Genomic DNA, 22,900 nt, shown 5'->3' with positions numbered 1-22,900 from the left:
AATTAATATATACTTTTCATATTTCTTTTTTTTAGTCTTTTTTCGATTAATTCCCCTTTAATTCCATTAAATATTTGTCAAGGTCACACAAAATGAATAACTTGCCACATATAAAAATGTTATATTCTCTTCGATGCGCACACATACATACACACAAATACATTTATACATATTCCTATTTATATTATTCTATTTTAAATCGAAACAATGTTGTGAAATTTGCATTAAGAAACTAAGATCGATAACATCGCGATACAGCAGATCAATTATCTTCCTGTATTATTTCAACGTACGTGAAATAAATTTGCAAACAAGATACACGGCTTTAAAAGACGCGTGTTTTTTTTAAATATAACCCGTAAATGCCACTACATATGTATCCGCTAATTAATTCATCGAGCTTCATCCGAGCTTGAGAAGGAACTGTGGCTTCACGCTTGACGCGCGATGGCTAATTCGGTAGCTTTGATACTAACGAATGGCTTATTGATTACTAATTATCTAATTCACGGATCACCGTATCGTTCCTCTCTTGTCATCGTACCGATTGTATTTTCGCGTGCACAACACTCGCTCTCACCGAAATCGTTCTTTTACTTGCGCTCCCGCTCTCACACTTTTCTACTCACTCTTTCCGATCGATAGATCGATCGATCGATCGATCGATTACTTCGCTCGCGAAGTACAAAAGTATTACACCGATACTAACTGACTTGATATACTTGGCATTAATTATTTACTCTATTTATGTGCTTGTGTATGTGCCACACAGTATTATAGCAGTATTATTTCAGGAAGGAGATGCAAAATGAGAAGTATACCAACACCCTACAAATCTGTTTTCTCTTTCTCTTCTCTCAATTCCTTTCAAGCAAAGCTGATACAGCAGGATCTCATCGTTAGGAACCGTTAAAATGACGTCCACTGCGTTTGCGCATATCCGCTGGCCGGATGTCGCGATCGAGTGCCATATTCTAACGATACATTAGGGATGGGATTGTCTTTCAGCGTTTCGTTTGTGTGTGATGTAGCTACTGTGTCTGCACACGGGCAGTGTGTTTCTGATCCTACGAGAGACCGGAACAACAAAATCGATCCTACAGCCTGACAATCTTCTATTCTTCTGTCATACTTCTTCGCAACACTGTATCACTCTATATTACCATCTTGCAAAAAAGCTGTCAACTATAATACATATCCGTCTATTACTAATTACACCGACGTTTCTCTCCCTTTCTCCTTACTGTTACTTTCTCACTCTGTTTCTTTCTATATTTCCTCCTCTTTCTTATATATATATACTGTTTTTCCTACTCTTTGTGAAATTTCTATACTAACCTGCCAAAAATTTCTATTAACCTGCCCTCTTCTTACTACGTCTGGCTATGTCCCGCTTTCTTTTGTTTCTAGATATTGCAGAACCTACAAAAAAAACGCACTGAGCGGAGGGGGCGCCTAAGTTCTGACAATATGACTAAAAAGAAGTCCGGTTTCAGCAAAAGCGAACTTATTTTTAAGGTAACCCGTTCCTGACGAACGCGAGAGCTCACGTCCATTCGATTCGTCCATCGCGAATCGACCTCGACGAATCACCCATCCGGTTTTCCGCGAGACTCGTCAGAAGGAAGTCGATTCTTCCGATTTTCTTCTCGCTCTCGACGCATCTGATAATTATTAAACAAGCAAAACCGGGGACAAAAAAAATTATCTTTCCACCTATACGTGTGTGCGATCATTTTTCAAACAAAAGTTCCAATAAATCGATATAAATAAAAACGGAATATCAATTTTTTTTCAAAGCGGCGCTTCTCTCTCTCTCTCTCTCTCTCTCGCTCGCTCTCTTCGCGAACATGACTAAAAATATATAAAATATTATGGATCTCGTAATTTTCACCTCAGAAGACCCAATTAATAATCACATATATTTGATAATCAAATCGATCATTGATCTCCTTGATAGAGATAATGTCCGAGAAATAACAATTCATAGTATCGCGCGCGACAATTATATATATGGACCAATTGTTAAACCGATCGACTGTCATTCTGCCGATGTCTCGCAAAGACCAGGAGCCGGACTAACGAGGTTAATTGGACGGAGGAGCTGTACGCTGATTGGCTCGTTGGTTTAATTACAAACATTCAGCTTTTATATACTTTTTTACGCCGCATTATATATTACATATACCCGCAGCAATAGGCTATGCTTTTATATACATTCACCATCGGCACCCGCCTAGCGATGAGAAAGTTATGTAACTATGTGTGTGATATATATATATATATATATATACTTTAGAGGTCCATAAATATATACAGGGTAGGCCATTTTAATCTTTCTACTAAAATTTCTCAAAATCCAAAAATTTAAGACAAAAATGTTTCAGATAAAAGTTGTATGGTTTCAAGGGGGACATGAGATGGTGTCATTGATTTGACCTTGAATAGCCATTTGAAGGTTACGTAAAGGTCAACTTCAATTTCTTAAATGGAACACTATATTTTTTCTTGCATACTTTTGTAGCTGACTTCGAGATCTTTCCAAAACACTACAATAAAATATTTTTTCATGAAGTATTTTTCGAGTTATTAAGGCTGCAAATTTGCAGTATTTTGACATAAAATACAAAATATCTTGGGAAATATTCATTTTTCGATTATCATACCTTAATACTTTTATGCACAGAATAATGAGACGAATCAATTGGTGTAAAGAAAACACATAGTTGTCTTAAAGAAAAATTATCTAACTGCTTATTGCAATTTTCATTTTTTTTTAAAGGTAACTATGTGTTTTCTTTACATCAACTGATTTATCTCATTATTCTGTGCATAAAAGTATTAAGGTATGATAATCGAAAAATGAATATTTCCCAAGATATTTTGTATTTTATGTCAAAATACTGCAAATTTGCAGCCTTAATAACTCGAAAAATACTTCATGAAAAAATTATTTATTGTAGTGTTTTGGAAAGATCTCGAAGTCAGCTACAAAAGTATGCAAGAAAAAATATAGTGTTCCATTTAAGAAATTGAAGTTGACCTTCACGTAACCTTCAAATGGCTATTCAAGGTCAAATCAATGACACCATCTCATGTCCCCCTTGAAACCATACAACTTTTATCTGAAACATTTTTGTCTTAAATTTTTGGATTTTGAGAAATTTTAGTGGAAAGATTAAAATGGCCTACCCTGTATATATATATTATACAGGGTTTGTCCGGAAAGTAATGCGTCGCATTTTTTTAAAAAAGAATTTATTGATCGCATAGGTAAAACAACTTAAAATTGTTCGAAGTATGACCCTTCTGCGTCAATACATTTTTGCCAACGCGATTTCCATGCGTCATAAGATTTCTGGAACTCCTTGACTGGGATGCTGTTCAGGGAGGCCGTCGAAGTAGCTTGTACGTTGTCAACCGACTCGAGCTGTTGTCCTTTGAGCTCCCTTTTCAGCCGAGGAAATAAAAAAAAGTCCGCCGGGGCCAAACTTTCTTGAGCATTTCAAAAGTTTCCAGCGGCGTCTTGTCCAGCTTCACGCAAAACTTTATCGCATAGCGTTGCTCTATCGTTCTCTCCATCACAAGTTCGACGCGACCACTAAGCAGAGGTTCACAGAATAAGCCGTCCTAACCCTCCAAGCGCATGGAAACAATTGAGCGACCTACCGTTGGAAAGCTAAGGGTACCCCCCTTCCTCCCCAACCGGTCCCATCGCTCTGCGATGTATAGTCGCGTCACAAAAAAATGCGACGCATTACTTTCCGGACAAACCCTGTATATAGATAAAAAAAAAACGCCCCGGCACACACGTTTACGAGCGTGCATCGTGTTATGCCAGTACGGTGTAAAGGCCCCGATTTTTTTCGATGATCGTCGACTGATCAGCGCGATATTCGATACGTGCTCCCTGTGAAAGTGAACGAACGGGTATCGGTTGTCGATAGTCCGGCATGGCGTGTTTGACTCGAATTTTGATCGTCATACTCGTTGAACCCTTTCCTCTCTTTCTCTCTTTCTCTCTCTCTCTCCGTCTCTCACATATGTATATTATATATATATTTTTTTTTCTCTATCTTCTAATTTCCTCTCTTTACTATTCGACTGTTTGTTGTCTTTCCTCGATCTCCCTGTGTATCTCGATTGCATCCTCTCTCGACCCAACCCCACGTACGACCCGATCGATAAAAAACCACAGAACAGCCTGTTTTTTTTTCCACGCACTATCTATTGATTGTGAAACGCTTTTGATCGCTAGACGGTGTGCACGATTCCTATGAAAACGAGCGCACGTGATTGGGCGTCCCTTCTCTGTCGCTTTGTTGCAAATCGCGCATTGTGTTATCATATACCCGAGGCGCATCGTTATCTTAGAAGAATTATAAAACCAAAAAAAAAAAAAAAACCGCTAAATATACCTACACAAGCCACACGCGCGAGTGTTAAACGGAAACAGTAAAATTAGGGTGCAATGTGTATGAGAGAGTAGACAGCTCGCTTTCCCTGCCGCTGCTCTGCGAACGATTCTTCACCCTATGTAAACCCCCGTGTGTTATCACCAACCCTCGCCCTTACTGTTGCTGTATCCGCTGTCGCTGCTTCTCGACCGCAGAAAGTGCACCCCCTTACTTATATGTGCAATACGGCTGGCTATGTATATGTATATGCTTGCGAGATAAGAAAGAGCGAATATATAGAAACGGATGACACAAAAGAGCGAAAATCCGGCTTTCTTTTGCTTCATGGCTTCGCTTGCGCCGCTTAAACTAACATCGTTCTGACTTGGCAGCCGCTGCGTTTTGTTGTCGTTTTGTCCCTTCATAATGCTCATCATAAAATAAAATCACTTGGAATCGTCTCGAACGAAGCGTGAAACTCATATACCCACTATAAACATCTCTCCTTCGTGAACTCGTCGATTGTTCTTTGTTGTGTCTTTAGTTTGCGTATATATGTATATATATGTATATATATATATATATATATATATATATATATATATACTCATTTTTGTTCCGGTGTCGTTTTAGAGCGTTTGTTGTTGCCACTTAGAAATAATCGCCATCGGTTGATTAGCGACGCTGACTCATTAATCGTTGATTATTCATTCATCATCGTGGAGACATAACAAATCAAAGCTTACATCTTTATTGGACTTGTGACTGTCTCGTAGAAGAGAAGGTTGTGATGTTGAGTTACGATGTATCGTTTACCTTGTGTTCCCTTTTTTTCTCTCTATCTCTATCTCTCTATCTCTCTCTCTCTCTCTCTCTATTTATATTAATTTACGAAGCCACGCCACGCGCATACATGTACATTATGTACATTGCCCATTAATTAAGATATCGAAGGTATATGTATGCGTGTGCGCGTGAGTGTACGTGTATATCAAACGTGTACACATATCAAACGTAATCTTGACTTGTAGACCAGGTAACGTATTGAGCTATATGTCGTTTAGCAATAAGTTTCCCGTGTTCTTACTTGTTTCCCGTAGGCGCAGAAACAGTACCATTGATCATCACCCATGGAATATCACGATATCCAATAGATAATAGAATGTATCCATAATATTTTATCGCCATTTAGACAGCCAGAGCTCCGCGCTTCATCGAAATCTTACGGCGATTGGGCAACGATGTATCTCTTTCTCTCATCGTCTTTTATATCATTATAATTTATTACAATTTTTAATTAATGACCGTATCTTTACGATAATTATGTGAAATTTTTGTAAATGAACTTTTTTTGCATACTAGGTCTCCGTAGCGTAAACGCACAAGTGATAAAACTATGCAATTTGACAAATTAACTAAAATAATAATTTCATTCATAAAAATATTTTTAATATAAAACGTTATTTCTATATATGATTCTTAGATTCTAAGATTGCTTAAATTTGAAAATAGCATATTTTAAATTATTATAAATGTAACTTAAATTATGACTTGCTCTTGCAATTTTTATAAATATTTATTACAGCGTATCTGTATAACTTGTAATAAAATAAGGAAAATATATGAAATTTTTGTGAAGCTATGAAACTAACATAAGTTATCCTCGGGAAGATGACACGTTTGTCTGAGCAGATTATTATGTGTCATTATGTTATTATGTCAGTAGTGCAATGCTTCTGTCACTTCTGCGGTTAACTGCAAGAGTAATTACCCGTTATGACGGGTCCCACTGCCGTACGATTTCAAGATCATTATACCGCGATTGCCCATGACCGTTTGCTTAAATCCCTTATTTGACTTTTGAATTTATTAATAATTTATTTTATAAACTAATCAGGCAATTTTTCAATCGACCACGCATTCGAAGAAACGACCTTTTTTCAAAAAAAAATATGCTTACAAAAGCTCGAGAATGATAAATATCACCAGACGCGTTAAAAAAAAGAAATGAAGCTCATGTTTGAACTATTTACGAATGTTTGGGCAAAAGCGTTTAATTTCGGAGATATCAATTCGCCGCCGCATATATAACGGGGTCGGATTCGGGGAAATTTTCTTCGTACGTGCTCTGAGACGGCGTCGTATTGAAAATTCATTTTCGTCGTCGACTGAACACTCGCGAACAGAATTTGCCGAATACGAGGACCGCGGGTGCATGACACACTCATTATTATTGGCGGCGCACGTGTTGCGTTTCTCATTGCGAGTGCTGCACGCATACGTGCGAAAACGGATATATATGTCATCGCCACACATGTACATACCTTATGTGGTAACCATGAACATGAATCGCACTTCATATGATACCTTCAATAATCCTTTAGATAACTTGATCCTTTTATCTCTCGATTAACAGAAGAACGCGGAGACTCGATCCACTTTTCATTCTGAGTAATTTATCTACTTTATTGAATTATTCTGAACAAATGTATAATTAAATTAATCCGATGGATAACCTTTTAATTGCGCATAAGAAGAATATTTTTCCTAAGATTCATAATTTTATATGAATGGAGGTAAATTGTAAAATACAATAAATCTGCAATTTTCAGAGATTTTGATAATCTCATTACCATACACTTGTTGCATTATACTATAATTAGCTACGCGAATCATTTTATTAAAAATAGCCAACTAAATTGTATTGGATTACATCTTCGATTTTCCATTTTAACATGCTAACATTGCTAAAAAAAAAAAAATCAGCCACTTACATAACAGTGTTATATTAATATCATTGAGAAAATATATATAGTATATGAAACTTTCCACATGAATTGTAATCATCAAAGTAAAATATGAATCGGAATTTCCCGAAGGATTAACTCAGCAATTTAATTGGTCAGGATATTCTCCGCGTTCTCCGCTTTTCATTTTACAATTAGTACAGACAGATTCCCATATCGTACTTATTGCGCACGATGAAGCCGAATAATTGCAATTCACTTTCAAATGGATTGCATCGACGTTACTAATAAGCGTCGATTGTTTCTGTTTTATTCTGTTATTATATTTGGCGCATAAGCGGTTTGAGAATCTCGACCCAACAAATTGCAAATGATCGATATTTTTTTGTTAGAGCATTTGTAGATTAACCAGTTATTTATCAACGTTTTTAAGTTACGTTAAATTGTTCTTTTTTGTGTGCCACGTGATGCGTATTCTCTAATGTAGCATGCTTTTCTTAATGAACGAAAAAAAAAGTTTCGAGAGTATGAAGGCAATGACAATTTAGGAAAAATGTGACACTCTTTCACCTAAATTATCCACACTAAGATCTAAATGATCATTTATTCTTACTTAATATATTATATATGTTAATCAATCTTAATGTTTGAATCAATTCTTAATCCCTTAAATTTATTAACGAGTTAAATTGATTTTTGAAATGCGAAAAAATAGATTATTTTTAAATATTGATTCTAAAAATTCGCGATTTTTTTAATAAAGTATAATTTATTGTTTAAAGGGTTAAATAGATTGATGTTTCACCATTCGTTTTCCCTGTATTTATATACAAAAATTGATAAACGATTGGATCTTAGTGATGGAATCCTTCTTCACGTAGTTTATTCAATATTCCTAAACCTAAGCAACAAAAACAATAATAGAACAGTGTACTCGACGAATTATATATCTAACGCGTTTTTGTGCAACACTCGCTTACTTGCTGTACACTACGCAATCGGAGCTTTGGATAAACGAGAAGTTTTAACCAAAAAAGTGTGAGAAAAATTTCTGACACATTTTCGACCCGGCACGAGAGTAAACTCTACCGTTGTTGTTGGCAGTTCCTGAATATGGCGTCGGTGTTCATGCGGATTTTTAACCTGATCTGTATGATGCTCTTAATCGGTCATTGGAGTGGCTGCCTGCAATTCCTGGTACCCATGCTTCAAGGATTTCCCAGTAATTCATGGGTAGCCATTAATGAGTTACAAGTAAGTAATTAATATATCCAGCGCAGTTAATAAGCATGTACAACTATAATCTGTTTCTCTTGAAAATTATTTTTTCAAAATATTTTCTGTATATTTAATATACAGCTAAACTATGTATGGGCTAATATATGAAAAATAAATTTCTTTCAGTCCTGCAAATTTCAAGTTATATATTAATGTAGAAATAAAAAATATATACATACATTTATTAATTTATTTATAAACTAATATATAATTTTAAATTTTGCAGAATTGAGATATACTCTGTTTCCCTTTAAAATTACTTTTTCAAAATGTATTTTTTACAGAAATGGTGAAATGAATTAAATTTCTCCAAGTGAATTTTTCTGTATATTTAGCATATATAAAATTAAATGAGAAATTCTCTCTTTCCTACACGCGACAATATGTCAAAATGATATGTTGTAGCTTTTGAACAATTTTACAATATTGTCCAATTTCTCGTAAATGTTGAAGAAGCGAGCTCGCAAGAGAGACTTTGCGTAAACACTCTGTACTTTGTATCGAAATTGGCAATCGATCGCCAAATGCATTTCCGTGTTACGACCTGACGCTTATTTACAGGACTCGTTTTGGCTGGAGCAATACTCGTGGGCCCTCTTCAAAGCCATGTCGCACATGCTGTGTATCGGATATGGTAGGTTTCCGCCACAATCCTTGACCGACATGTGGCTGACCATGCTCAGCATGATCAGTGGCGCGACGTGTTATGCTCTTTTCCTCGGCCACGCGACAAATCTCATTCAATCTCTCGATTCCTCGAGAAGACAATATCGCGAGAAGGTAGATATAACAAGATCGTAGGAAGCAAGAAAGCCCGATGTGTGTTTCCGCCAGAATTTAATTCCCCTTCTGACTTGTGAACCGTAGGTGAAACAAGTAGAGGAATATATGGCCTATCGAAAACTACCGAGAGAAATGAGACAGAGGATCACAGAGTATTTCGAACATCGCTACCAAGGAAAGTTCTTCGACGAGGAGCTGATTCTTGGGGAGCTTTCGGAAAAATTGAGAGAAGTACGACATTTCTATCGGATTTAAATCAGACTACAATATTTCTGAAAGAGACATCTGATAATCTTTATAGTATACTCTTAAATATTGCCAATTGATATTATTTAACATAATATTAATCTAGAACTCGTCGACAGAGTTTCTAAAATTGATTGAAGAAGAATACGTCTTTTATACGATGCGAAACAATGTTCTCGAAAAATTGCATTTCCTCTTTTAGGATGTGATAAATTACAACTGCAGATCGCTGGTGGCGTCCGTGCCCTTTTTCGCCAATGCCGATTCGAATTTCGTCTCGGATGTCGTCACGAAACTCAGATACGAAGTCTTCCAGCCAGGTATCGATTATCGCTATCGCGTAAAAGCGCGTTTTCTATCGCACACATACATACATGTAAAACATCTCGTTTATTAGCGTCACGGCACGGAAAGGTATTTCCTTGCGCGTCGCTCAAAGAACCGTACGTGTCATTCAAGTGGGAATGAATTTTATAGGTGATATCATCATTAAGGAGGGTACTATCGGCTCGAAAATGTACTTCATACAAGAAGGCATAGTCGATATCGTAATGGCGAACGGCGAAGTCGCGACCTCGTTATCGGACGGATCTTACTTCGGCGAAATCTGTCTGTTGACGAACGCGAGGAGGGTAGCGTCGGTCCGAGCGGAGACCTATTGCAATCTTTTCAGCCTCTCGGTGGACCATTTCAATGCCGTGTTGGACCAGTATCCGCTAATGCGCAGAACGATGGAGAGCGTTGCCGCCGAGAGGTATAAGCTTTGGTTAGGTTTGTTCTATCGAGTTGGTGTGCTAATAGATGTCAATCATCACTCCCATTTACTTTATTTGAGCATTGTGTATTGTTCAACAAAACGAAGTTCAGTCATTTGCTGCCTGTCGAAATCATCGCTCTTTCCTCAACATATACCAATACTCTCGTATGTGTTGTTAGAACACAACGCTTGTTTTACACACACATACACACAAACATATCAATTCAATTTTGATTGAAAAAAAAAAAAATTTTTTTTAAATAATATACAAATATGTATATTGCTCTTTGTGTGATTTTTTTGTGTGAGCGAGACAGTGCAGAATTGGAAAGAATTTGGGATAAATTTATGATGAAAGCGCACTAACTTACGATACTTATAATGAGTTGAGAGGGTTATAGCTTCGAAATATTATAAAATAAATATAATCGGAATTTTTGCTTTACTCGTCTGCATAAAAGGGTGAATATCCGATATCTAATAATATCTAATGAAAAAAATCGGATATTATCTTATTAGAATAATTAAGAAACGTAGTTTTTAAAGTTACGAAAGTTTTACACTCTCGACACATTCATTACATAATAATCTTCTTATAATTTGGCATAACATATTTTAAATTATTTCAAATATAATTTTTGTCACACAACCATAAGGTAATTATAATATTGTAAATTATTTTCTCGGTAATATTACAAGATTTTTTATAAAATTATTTTTAAGAATATTATAAAGTCTGTTAAATGAGAATTAATATATCGACATTTATTATAATCACTATATTCATGATTTATTTCTTGCGAGGACAAATCAACATAAAACTTTATTGATTATTGTGTGTGGCAAAGATAATGAATTCTTTTATCAGTTAACTTCATTCAGTTACCTTTAGCAGTGCAAGTAGTAAAACAAATAATAATGTCTGTTAAGTACAGATAAGCGACAAGCGTCACAAAATGGACAATTGTACTGCTAAGTGGTTTAGAATTTGGTGTAAATAATCGTCGGTTATGCCCCGTGCAACATTCCCTACGCTTAATCATGCTCTCTTTGTAGGCTAAACAAAATCGGAAAGAATCCTAACTTGGTGGCTCATCGCGAAGAGGATCTTGGCAGCGAATCAAAAACGATAAACGCTGTAGTAAATGCACTCGCGGAGCAGGCCGCGCATGCCAGCGCCAGCGAAGAATCAGTAAGTATACGCGATCGAACGTCACTTACACTCATCTGCTATAATTTCGACAGTCTTTCTTCTCTAGCAAAAAAAAAAAAAAAAAAGAAAGAACCAAATTTCCACATGATATATTTTTACCTAAAATCTTACTTATCTATTTTCTCCCGTTTTTATCAAAAATAGATAAGTACATTGTGTCACTTTATCAAATTCGTCATTTCAGGTACACAGTATGGAGCTTAGATCGCTACCGGCTTGTCTCTTGCCCAGACCAAAGTCTGAGAACAATTTCGCGAGCCAAGAACTTACGAGAGAAGGACGGAGAATCTTCCACAAGAGCGACACTTTCCACAAGGATTCGTATCAATGACGACACTCGTTTTACTAGCATACGCAGGGATATTAATGGCTCCATGTTGGAATAATAGAACTTTCTTATCGATAGAAAAGCTGGTGGTTTTGTGCTTCGTGCTTGGGCGATCCTATAGCAGCGGTCTATACCTAGATATCGGCCATGCCACAGTAGTCCTCTAGCAATCGATTTATAGCGCCTTCTTATATTAATCTGACGGCATTTTTCGTCCAAGACCGCAAAACTGACCAGAACAATCGAATATTATCCTCCAACCATGATATAGATCCGTAAAAAAATGCAGCGATTAATATACATATATGTATATGTATCTTAATCGACGCGTATAAATTGTATGTGTGAAAACAGAGAATTGGTGTTAATATTTTATATATATATTACCACTATTTTAATAATATATATAAAATCTTTCTACAAAAAAAAATATATATATATGTATATGTATATATTTCACAAAGATATCGCGAAGAACAAAGAAGAAATTTTAAAAAAATATTTTAGATCCCCTTTATCTTTCAAACTTTGTTCGATTTTTTAAAAGTTGCCGAAATTCCCACATTCATGAAGTTTTAATCTTTTACGAACGTATAAGATGGAAAAAAGAAACCATCTGTATCTCGGTTGGAGAACATGGAGCCTTGTTTTACGCCGCGTCTCTTCATTGAGAATAATCGCCGCGTCGCATTCAAGTGCAATATTAAAGAAAGGCGGATAGACGCAGCGAAGAATGAAGATCTCAAAGACGACGAAGAGCAGGCCTAGAAGTTTATAGAGAATATGTAGTCCACGTCGTGAGAAATTAGGTATAATCCTAAATAACAGTGTAATGATGCGTAATTCTCTGTGATTTTGCAAGTTGACGTTTCGCACTTTAGGAGAGGAAAAAAAAACAGTATAATCTACATAATGAATTATAGAATACTCTTTTTTTTAAGACAACTAACATAGAGAGAAATCGTACGTCGTAAGACCAGAGTATTCCGATTAAGTTAACGCGATTTATCTTTAGCTTCGTACTGCATTAGGACCGCGTAAATAAGTAAAACGAATATAACGCGTAAATACTCCGTGTTCCGGGAAAAAAAGTGCAAGAATGAAGGGAAAAGAATTTACGTCAAATGGGCTAATGTCTCACTGGAGGAGTCTTTTTGTTTTTTATTTCAGAACGCGAAATAATTTGCGTTCAGTACTCGCTTTGTTTGATAGGATCCTTCTATATTTTGCTACGTTTTGATTCGCTTCGAGAATATTATAACGACACTAAGGCCGAGTGATGATTATACACGTTGCGACTCAGTGTCGGATACATTCGATAGACCGTCCTGATACACAAATAGGATCGGTGAGGGGATGACTATAGTCGCGCGTTGAAAAATCCGCAAACGAATTCAAGAGTGAGAAAGAGAGAGAGAGAGAAGGAAAAATAGATTGCGATGCGATGATTATACGGATTAATCGGTTCTACACAAATGCTACCGAAGGCCCGAAGGCTGTGTTTACTTGTTGAGAGTCTTCTGGGCCGCTGTGGTTACATGTCAATGAATGAATATTAAGCGAAACGCAAGCAAAGTATCTTTTTATGAGGTAAATACAAAAAATAACGCGATGTACTATAAGAGAAGCTATAAATACTATGTAATAAATTATTATTATTGTTACGATTATATTACTTGCAATGATTACTATACCACTACCGCATAATTAGGCGACTAAATAAATGACAAAAAATACAGATAAACATATATTATATATGAGATATTATGCATAGTGGTTAAATATCGTGTTGCAAGATGTAATGTTCAGCTACGTGCGAGAAATGATCTGACACTGACTAAACCCTGATACTTAGCAATTTATACAGATCACATTATTTCCCCGGAGCTCGATCTATCTTATTTCGTTCGAACAATAATTTATAAACATTCGCATCTTTAAGACCAATTGATATCAATCGAACTAGCTTCATATATTTTGCAGATCCTAATCGACGAACGAAACAGAATACTCTCTTCATTTGAAAGATTTCATAGAACAAGTGAATTCGGCATAAAACAGTATTAAAAAAAAATAATTATAGTAGTACCTGCAACTATGAATCATATAACGTTTATTATTCTTTAATCCTAAAGAGTACAAATAAATTTGCAGCATCAATGTATCCCACATACTGTGTCCCACTAAAATTTCTACATATATAAAATTATGATAAAATAGCCACGTCTTTACCCAGCATTTATTTTTAAAAGAGTAATTCAAAATTCATTTATTTTTAAACAATACATTTTTTTTTAATTCATTTTTTTTAACCTATTTTTTATCAATAATTATTCAATATCAATACATAAAATTGATAAATTTTTAACAAAATATGTTAATCTCTTTGTCGTGCTCTTTAGGATTAATAAAAAAAAGTTTCTTCAATATTGCATAGACTCGAACGTAACGGCAGTCATTCGCTTTTCTTTTTAGATTGGTGACTGTAATGTTTTCTTACGCGTGAAAAGTAAATTGTTCATCCTCTATTAAAATAATGCCCGCGTATGATTTTGACTTACGTGATGACGGGACGCATCGGCAAACGCACGATTAAAAGAAATGAGCCAAGTCGTTTTTTCTAGTTGACGCGTAAAACACGTTATCGCGAATACATGTACATATATATCTCTACATAAGATTTTAAAGATTACACGCGAGTTTCATACATATACATATGTAAACATGAAACACACACGTGCGAGAGGGAGAGAAAGAGAGGGAGAGAGAGAGAGAGAAAGTGAGAAAAAGAAAGAAGTACCTATTTTTCATGTAAGAGAAACATAGTTTTCTGTCATTATTTTGCACATCTTCACACGTCTCATCTAATAAGAATATATTATATATATATATAAATACTATATATACATATATAAATAAAAAATAGAACCGAGAGAGAGAGAGAGAGAAAGAGAGAAAGAGAAGAGTATGCGTATAAGAGGTCAAAACATTCCAATGGTAGAGTAGTCGTAGACCGCATAATCGACGTTTTTATAGATTAATCTGTACGAACGGTCTAGGATTAATCTGCCGGTTCGGGCCTAAGAGAAGTACGCATTACTATATAAATATTATATATAAAAATATATAACGTTGTTACTGTGCTCTCCGAAATGAGTGCGAGGGAAAAGAACGAAGTGATCATATACAAAAAAAAAGGGAAAAGAAGAAACTGTACTCTTACTACCACTGCTAACTAATAGACACTATTATTTAGCCAATGTCTACTTATGTCGATAAAACGATTAAAAAAACTGCGGCAAAGAAGCGCTGTGTTAGTACTCTACTCACATACACATACAAGATATTACGTGTACATATATACCGTACGCAATGTACGTATAAGGAGATACGCATCTATATAGTGCACTACAAACAGACGGGGGAGAATAACATTTTAGAATTAAACAGAGATCGTGTGACTATTTGAGGTGTGTGAACCTTATTCCGTAAATGCTAACAGACAAGAGTGAGACATTATTAAATAAAAATTAAAAAAAAAAGAGGTGAGAATAGTTTTTGTATCGAGAGATAGAGATTGGGCGTGAAACGGCGAAATTGGATCAGGTCACGGGAAACAGATCCGGAAATCGGAAATGGATGCATAGTATCCGTACTGGCGTAACCTGGCAGCCCGAGATTTAAAAAAAAAAAACAAAAAAAAAAAAAAAACGCAGGTTTAACTACTATTTTGACTCGTGAGATAACGCGCTAAAACAGAGGATTGCGGGAACGTTAGGTATACAATAGTCATGCGAGGCTGATCAAAATGCGTCAATTTACGATCTATGCGAAATAGGACGTTATATAAGAAAATAATAAAAAAAAAAGAAGAGATCGTGAACGTGTGTTTCAAATTTCACATATCAATCGTTCTGTTGAAAGACGTCGCGAAAGTATACGCTGGATGCGAGAATTGTTTTTAAAGCGCGCTCGGTAAAAAAAAAAAAAAAACGCTTGACTGGTAACATAGCGTATATTATCGTATATATTGATTTCTTTAGGATATATTTAATCTCGCAATTTCACATACAACTTAAGGGGGCTTGAACGAAATTTCCAATTTACCTACGTGCATCCCGACTATCCTTCGCTAATCTCGCTCGTTAAATATCGTATTGAATACGACGGAACGCGACCGTATTTCAAATTATATCTTCCTCTTGAGGTAAACTTACAACTTTCCGTTTCCGGTTTCGAGGATCGAAAACCATTAAAAAAAAAAAAAAAAAAAACGATCGAAAAAAGAAACATGCGACTGTCCAAAGCTAAATAAAATGCTATTAGACGATCGGCTGTTAAATGTTTCTTAAATAGTTTCTTGCACGGTGGCACGGTATTTTCGCATAATTATATATAGTTTTGAAATGAAAATCTGTTTTTCACATTCTCCTATACGCAGCATTTCATTGTGCGGGTGTAACATATTGTTAAATATTTCATATATTAAATGAAACTAATTAAATTACTTCGGCGCCACTTTTGGCAAATGTGAATATCGTCATTTTATATAGATCCATACATTATCCGTTTTTCTACAACTGTTCAGAAATCAAATGTGATTGAGACAACGAATTACGCGCACATTAAAGCTTGCGTTATTGCGGTAATTCTTGTATAGTATTAAATAGAGATGTATAATCGCGCTAGACCTTAACGATTGCATGAGTGCAATGGTGCTATATCAAACGCCACAGTTTTTTCTAAAGGAGTCATAAATAATAGCAAATGCATTTCACAAAAAAATCGGAAAAGTATACCAATTAATTCGTCATTAAATAATTATCTCTCTTATAAAATTTTCTCATAATTGGTTCATTAATTAAATCTTCATGAAATCTCTCTCTTAAGTGACTGTGAAAAAATTTGTCATATTTATTTCAACAAGTTTTTTTGAATAATTACTAATCTGAATTATACAAAATTCATATTTGTGCCTCCTAAAGCTCTCAAGTATCGTGGCACCGTGTGAAAACTAGGGCAGCTAGCCGGGAAATGTGTGCATAGTACGCCTTGTAAAAAAAAAATAAAATGAAGAAAACATTATACCCTAGCGTCAATTTTCTACGAAAGAGTTTTTCTACAGGGTTCACACCATGAGCGGGAATTTCGACGTCGTGCTTATGGTATGAATATGTACGCTGGTACGAGACTATCGATGTTTTTTCTATTACATACGACATTGCGTTTTTGTGTGATTACGATCTCGTTTCTCACGTGCGAAGAAAAGCAGCGTGCAACGGGGAGAGAATTATATCAGTTATAGTGAGAGGTTTGTTATAGAGATAAATAATTGGGAATGAGAGAAATGAGAGATATACGATGAGAGTATACTTTAATTTTTCTACGCGAGTCCGTTTTCGTTTCTTTAGCGATCCGCAGATTTTACTTGGTGTTTTGTAAAATAAGATTTATCCGAGAATCGAACTACAAAGATCGTATACGAAATTAAAAATTTGGATGAAACACATGGCAGAGTAAGAATGCTGCGGTTCTCTAAAAAAAAAGTTTGTTGCCAACATCTTTTGCGACGCTAATGGTGTAGCTCACACAACATTGCCCTGCAAATGTTTCCGCCATTATTTGCTTGACGGTAATTAAAGTATAAAGAATTTTTCAAATAATTTGACGCTACAGTTAAATATATATTTATATATTTATCAATATATAAATGATATATTTATTAGTACATAAATATATATTTGACATTTGTGTGGAAATTTCTGTAAAATTCGAATATATATTAACGAAAAGATTTGCTTTAATCGATGCTACGCCATTACTCGCAAAACAATCTTACATATGTCATGAGAGAGTGCAAAGTAATAATAGTAAATACACGCGCGGACTATAAAAGCCGTATGTTCTACGCTGCCGTGCGTATTTCATTGAAACCGGCTGATGCTGTGAGTAAGCAATAATTAATAGCCAAGGATTTAATTCGAACGAGGAAATCAATTGGACCTTCAGCTAATAACGCTTGGTACGTACGAATGTTTCAAACTGTCGTACAATTTCTCACGAGATACAGTTGCGTATCTCGTTAGTGTATCACTTATATATATACCGAGTGGAAGTGAGTAGTCGGACGGAGCGTTCTGGCCGAAGGAACACACACTCGTGCTTTCTCGAGATCTAACTTCTTTCTCGTTTCGCGATTTACCTTGTAGTGATTTGCGATTCGATATATTTTACTAACGGAATAATTAGGCGTACAAAACACTAGATCGAGGAATTGCATGCGAGTAGGAAAAGAAAAAATTAGCGCGGGCCGCGAGTGTATGCAAGCCGCATATATCTATGCATATAACAAAAAAATTCGAATCGAGGTCACAGTTCTTTTCCAACGAGGCCGTCGTTTCCTTTGAAAAACTGATTCGAGATCCTAGCCTGGCTACATATTATATTTATAGGGGGATTATAACCGGCCGACTATACTTTTATAAAGTGTACGAGAAGTATTTCACGCGCGTATTTAGACATCGGCACCTTTAAAATATACTTGCCATAACGAATGCCTTAGCAAAATGTTACTGTATAATTGAGATACCAGAGAGAGAGAAGGTATATAAATATTAAGTATACATGTCACACACACACACACACACACACACAGATACATACATACATACACACATATACAAATACACATGACACAATAGGCAAATGAGTCAAAAACCAATGCACATCAAAGAGTACATAAGTAGAAAAAAAGAGTACCTATACATTCACCTAAAAGCGTGCACGCATAAGATATACCGTGATCGCGAACGATCACGATACGTATTATACGTGTAATCACATCAACAAATAGCAGAGAGAAACAATCACTCTGACATGCAATGTATGCAAGACCTCTCAAAAGCGCACGAAAATACAAGTAAGGCATGTGAAGATGCAAAAAGTGAGAGTATATTATTAAATGTATTATATTAAGAAATTGAATCACTCTAGAGCGCGAGCGAAAGAGCGATCATTAATCATGTACATACCATCGATGGCAATACTTGAATTCGCCCGTCCATTTCATTTCTACGTAATAAGTTTCCGCGGAAGAAAACTAGATTTTATTTTTATCTGTGCTTTCAATTCTCCAGATAACTCATATATCATAGAAAAGAAAAGTCAAGCGAACAAATGAAAACGCCATCAAATATATCTGCAATTCTAGTTTTAAAGTTAGTTGTTACGCCTTGACATATGTGCCATAGGAGAATGAGGAATCGCGAATGTTATAGAACATATATAAGACGGAAGTTCCTAACTGTGAAGAAGAATTTAAAAAAAAAAAAAATTAACTAATGACTTTTGTGCACACAAATCTTAATCATAATCGCGAAATGACACAAATTTTGAACAAACATGAAAATAATCTGTATAATGTAATATTAAAATCAACTCTAATTGCAACGCAAAATTGTTTTTCGCAATTTTCGAAGTGACTGCGTTAAGGTAATGTGCTTCGAAAATTTTTAAATTGCGCACATATATATATATATATTTTGGCATCTCATTTTTTTACGTTTTGACATTTGCTTATGATACGTATGTAATACATTTGAATTCTGTCGCCAGTATATCGCGGTTGTAATTATACGAATTAATTTCTTTCTCATGCGTGTGGTGTTAAGCAGATACTAAGCCAATACGATGCCAATCAATCAATTTCATGAACAACACTGACTCGAGGAATAAGATTGTGGGATACAAGCTGTGACAACAAAGTGCGCGCGTTTTGGTATTAATCGGTTCATGCGTTTCGGTATTACTCGGTCACTTGTAAAAATCAAATTATAAGTAATAATGACATTAATACTATTTAAGGTACAATACACATTTTGTAGCAATATCTTTTATGACGATGAACACGATATTAATAAAGAGTTTTCAGTTTTTATCTGAATAAAAAAGAACGTTAGTGCATATCTCGTCACATATTGTGTCCTGCCTACCGACGAAATTATACATGCATCAACACGTATAATCATTCAGCAGTTGACAAGTGTGAATGCATATGTACAAGTATACAGAGACACACATGGACACAACATATACATACATGCATATTCCGAAAGATTTCATACAGTATCACACACTAGCGACTAACTAGTTGAAGAACTAACAAGCTATATACATACATATATATACATATATACATATATATATATATATATATATATATATATATATATGTATGTATGTATGTATGTATAAGAGAGAAGAAAATGAGAGTAAAAATATACAATATCAAGTATCAAAGGTCAATGGCAAAAAAATAGTTGAAAGACTCTAGCTTCGTGGTGAAGAAAAGAATTATTTTCTATGCTATTATTTAATCACTGATAAATCTACGTTAAATATGTCCACACGTTCGTGTACAATGAAACACGTTCGCATAACAAAGCTTTGCGAAACTGCGTAATATAACAACATAACTAATGCATGAATGTGACGACATTTCTTATCCGACTACTAAATTTTTCATGTGAAAAACATTAAAAACTTTTCGCTAGAGATTATATTTTACGATCACCATTATCGGATTTAGTGCGTTAAAAGGACGTGTTATCAATGTACACGGACACGCGGACAAATGTGTACATATATAGAATGAATTGCAAATAAATATTATAAAAGCGACACGCGTTCTCTACCAGTGAAGTCAATCGCGATAAATCGTATAAGTAGCGAAGAGAACAATTGCAAAAGAAACAAGTATTAAGGCTAATCACGTAGTGGGAAAAAAAATCGTCTCTCTATGCTGATGTCAGCGAAAATAAGGCAAACGTTTGTATACCTCGTCAAATACATTTCCATATGCATGACGCGATTAACGCAATCGCCTGCGAATTATACATTACTCTAATTTTTTTGTCTTGGCGTCTCTCATTTGACGAGTGTCATAATTATGTGTCATAATTAGAACTTTAATCGGCATAAAATACATATGTTCATTTCTTTGTTACTGCGTTAGTTCGCCGAAACGATTCTGCGATCAATATTTTGCAACAAGTTTACATTATGTTAATAGTTATCCCGCACGAAATGGGAAATAGAAATAATTTGAAAAAAGACGCCTGAAATAAAATAATGAAATAAAACACGCAGTACTACTTCTTTACATTGCGGCAAAAATATGATGATGACGCTCGTATTTGTAAAAAGATTTATATAGAGTTTCCGAAAAACTGTCCTCGTTTCTAGACGACACTTGCATGCTGATAAAATGTTAACTTTACTTTCGTAATAATCATTGATAAACAAATATAATTTAGTGCCTTCGCTGCTACTTATTCTAAGAATAAATACTTTGGTGCAATTAGTATTGCCTGTACAAGAAATTGATTTCTCCTCGTACTACCATCCTACGATTCGTGTAAAATTTACTTGAACGCACGTTTGTTATACTGTATTACAATCGCGTAGACTTTTCTACAAACAATAAATCAGATAATGATAAAAAAATTAATAAAAAAAGTTTTACCTAAACTGTGGTAACAGAAAAATACGCGAGATAAATGATTAATATATACACGAGATTATCTTCTTCCACAAATTCAGTTGAATTATTTGATACAATTAAAATGTATGTTTTGAAACCTAAATATATATACTTTGAATCGTGTCAAAACAAATATTTAAGAGTATTTGTCTACTCGTGTAGTTATTCAATTAAACGCAAATTGCGCAAATATAATTATATATCTATATTTGAATTACAAAAATGTTTTTCGAGTACAAAAAAAGAGATGCATCTGACATACTTTCCTTAAAAATCTAATGAAAGAAATGCAACAAGTACTTCACGTAAAACATTTCATTCAAAAACTTATTTATACGCATATTTTGCTTCTTTGGAATTAACAAATAAATTTGTTAAATAAAAAAATAAATATTGGGTTTCAAAGATTATGTTAATTACACCAAGGATTTTCTTGTAAAAACTATTTCAATCCGAATTTAACTATAATAGTAACTCTTTGATCAAAATCGAGAATTAATAATATTTTATATTTTAAACTATATGTAGAACTAAAAACTTACGAAAACTAAAAAATTCTTCTCGGTGGATTGATAGTACGTAAATTAGACATTCTTTCTCACTATTCTAATTGAAAGAGCGTTTCATTAATACACTCAAGTTTGTCTTCTTTCGAATTCGGATTTCTATGGCTGGCTAACAATCATGCATTCGCTTATCTAACAGTTATATTTTTTCGAATATAAAAAAAACTATATTAAAAAAAAAATATAAAAAATTTTAAAAAATTGTATTGTATTTTGTATACATATATAAAAAGATTAGTAAATTTGTAAATCATTTTTTAAAAAATAATTCTATATAAAATGTATAAAAAATTGACGTATTTCCTAATTTAATTAATTATTGTATTTCGCAAAAATATTTCTTTCTTCAAAATCTATCCATTAGATTTAAAAGCTCATGTTTAAAATCAGTTCTTTTTACGATAACAGTAAATAAATTGCGCCAGACAACCAATTTGGCTTAGATCACAGCATGATAAACGAATCCATGATTTTTAGATTTCGAAGCTTGTGTTCGAACAGTCTTACATTCTTTCTCTGAACGAGCCAAGAGCTTCTTGATAAGAGCGCGACTGGATAGGATTCGCGTAACAGCGATCGACCAAGTTAAATGATCGCGTATTTGCGATTCTTATGAAAGGAGAGAATGCTTGCTATGCGAATGAAAGCTTGGGAATGAGAGTGTCGAAATGAGTGTATTAGAGCGAATTAATGCGATATTCAAGCAACAACGATGGTGACAATGACGATGAGGACAACACGTCGACTAGTTTATTAGAAATTATCGTTCATCGAGTATCAAGAACGAGTGGAAATTAAATACCTATGTACATTGAAATATACATATGGGTATATATCTGCGTGTACAGTCAAAGCCCAATATGTAGTATGTAAATAAACCAAGCGGACAATACGAAAGAGAGAAAGAGGAGAGACGAGAGAGAGAGAGAGAGAGAAAGAAAAGAGTGCATAAAAAAGACCGAGTAATGTCGCGCGTTGCAATGAGTTTCAGACGTAGAAGCCGGCGAGTTCGCAAGCGAGAAAGTTTTCGCCTTTAGATTACTT

The 22,900-nt window shown here is 34.8% G+C and overlaps 1 protein-coding gene across 7 annotated transcripts in view; it reads left to right on the top strand.

The window, feature by feature from the left end:
• Ih (hyperpolarization activated cyclic nucleotide gated potassium channel Ih) overlaps positions 1-21,111 on the top strand; it is a 149,321-nt gene extending 128,210 nt beyond the window's left edge. For 3 of the 7 annotated variants that reach the window (XM_085484988.1, XM_085484985.1, XM_085484984.1), the window contains 8 exons: positions 1,411-1,518; positions 8,249-8,398; positions 8,984-9,202; positions 9,290-9,436; positions 9,654-9,771; positions 9,929-10,217; positions 11,265-11,400; positions 11,606-21,111. In XM_085484988.1, coding sequence (XP_085341114.1) covers positions 1,411-1,518; positions 8,249-8,398; positions 8,984-9,202; positions 9,290-9,436; positions 9,654-9,771; positions 9,929-10,217; positions 11,265-11,400; positions 11,606-11,752 — 1,314 coding nt within the window. In that variant the 3' untranslated portion in view covers positions 11,753-21,111. The remainder of the gene's footprint in view (positions 1-1,410; positions 1,519-8,248; positions 8,399-8,983; positions 9,203-9,289; positions 9,437-9,653; positions 9,772-9,928; positions 10,218-11,264; positions 11,401-11,605) is intronic. The other 4 variants (XM_085484986.1, XM_085484983.1, XM_085484989.1 and 1 more) reach the window with 3 other exon arrangements.
• The last annotated feature ends 1,789 nt before the right edge of the window (positions 21,112-22,900 follow it).

The sequence above is a fragment of the Nylanderia fulva genome, unplaced genomic scaffold (assembly GCF_048542155.1).
Source record: "Nylanderia fulva isolate GAGA-0341 unplaced genomic scaffold, ASM4854215v1 Scaffold33, whole genome shotgun sequence".
NCBI classification, from domain to species: Eukaryota; Metazoa; Arthropoda; class Insecta; order Hymenoptera; family Formicidae; genus Nylanderia; species Nylanderia fulva.
Note: the sequence above shows the minus strand (reverse complement) of the source record. Positions and strands in the feature narration are given on the sequence as shown.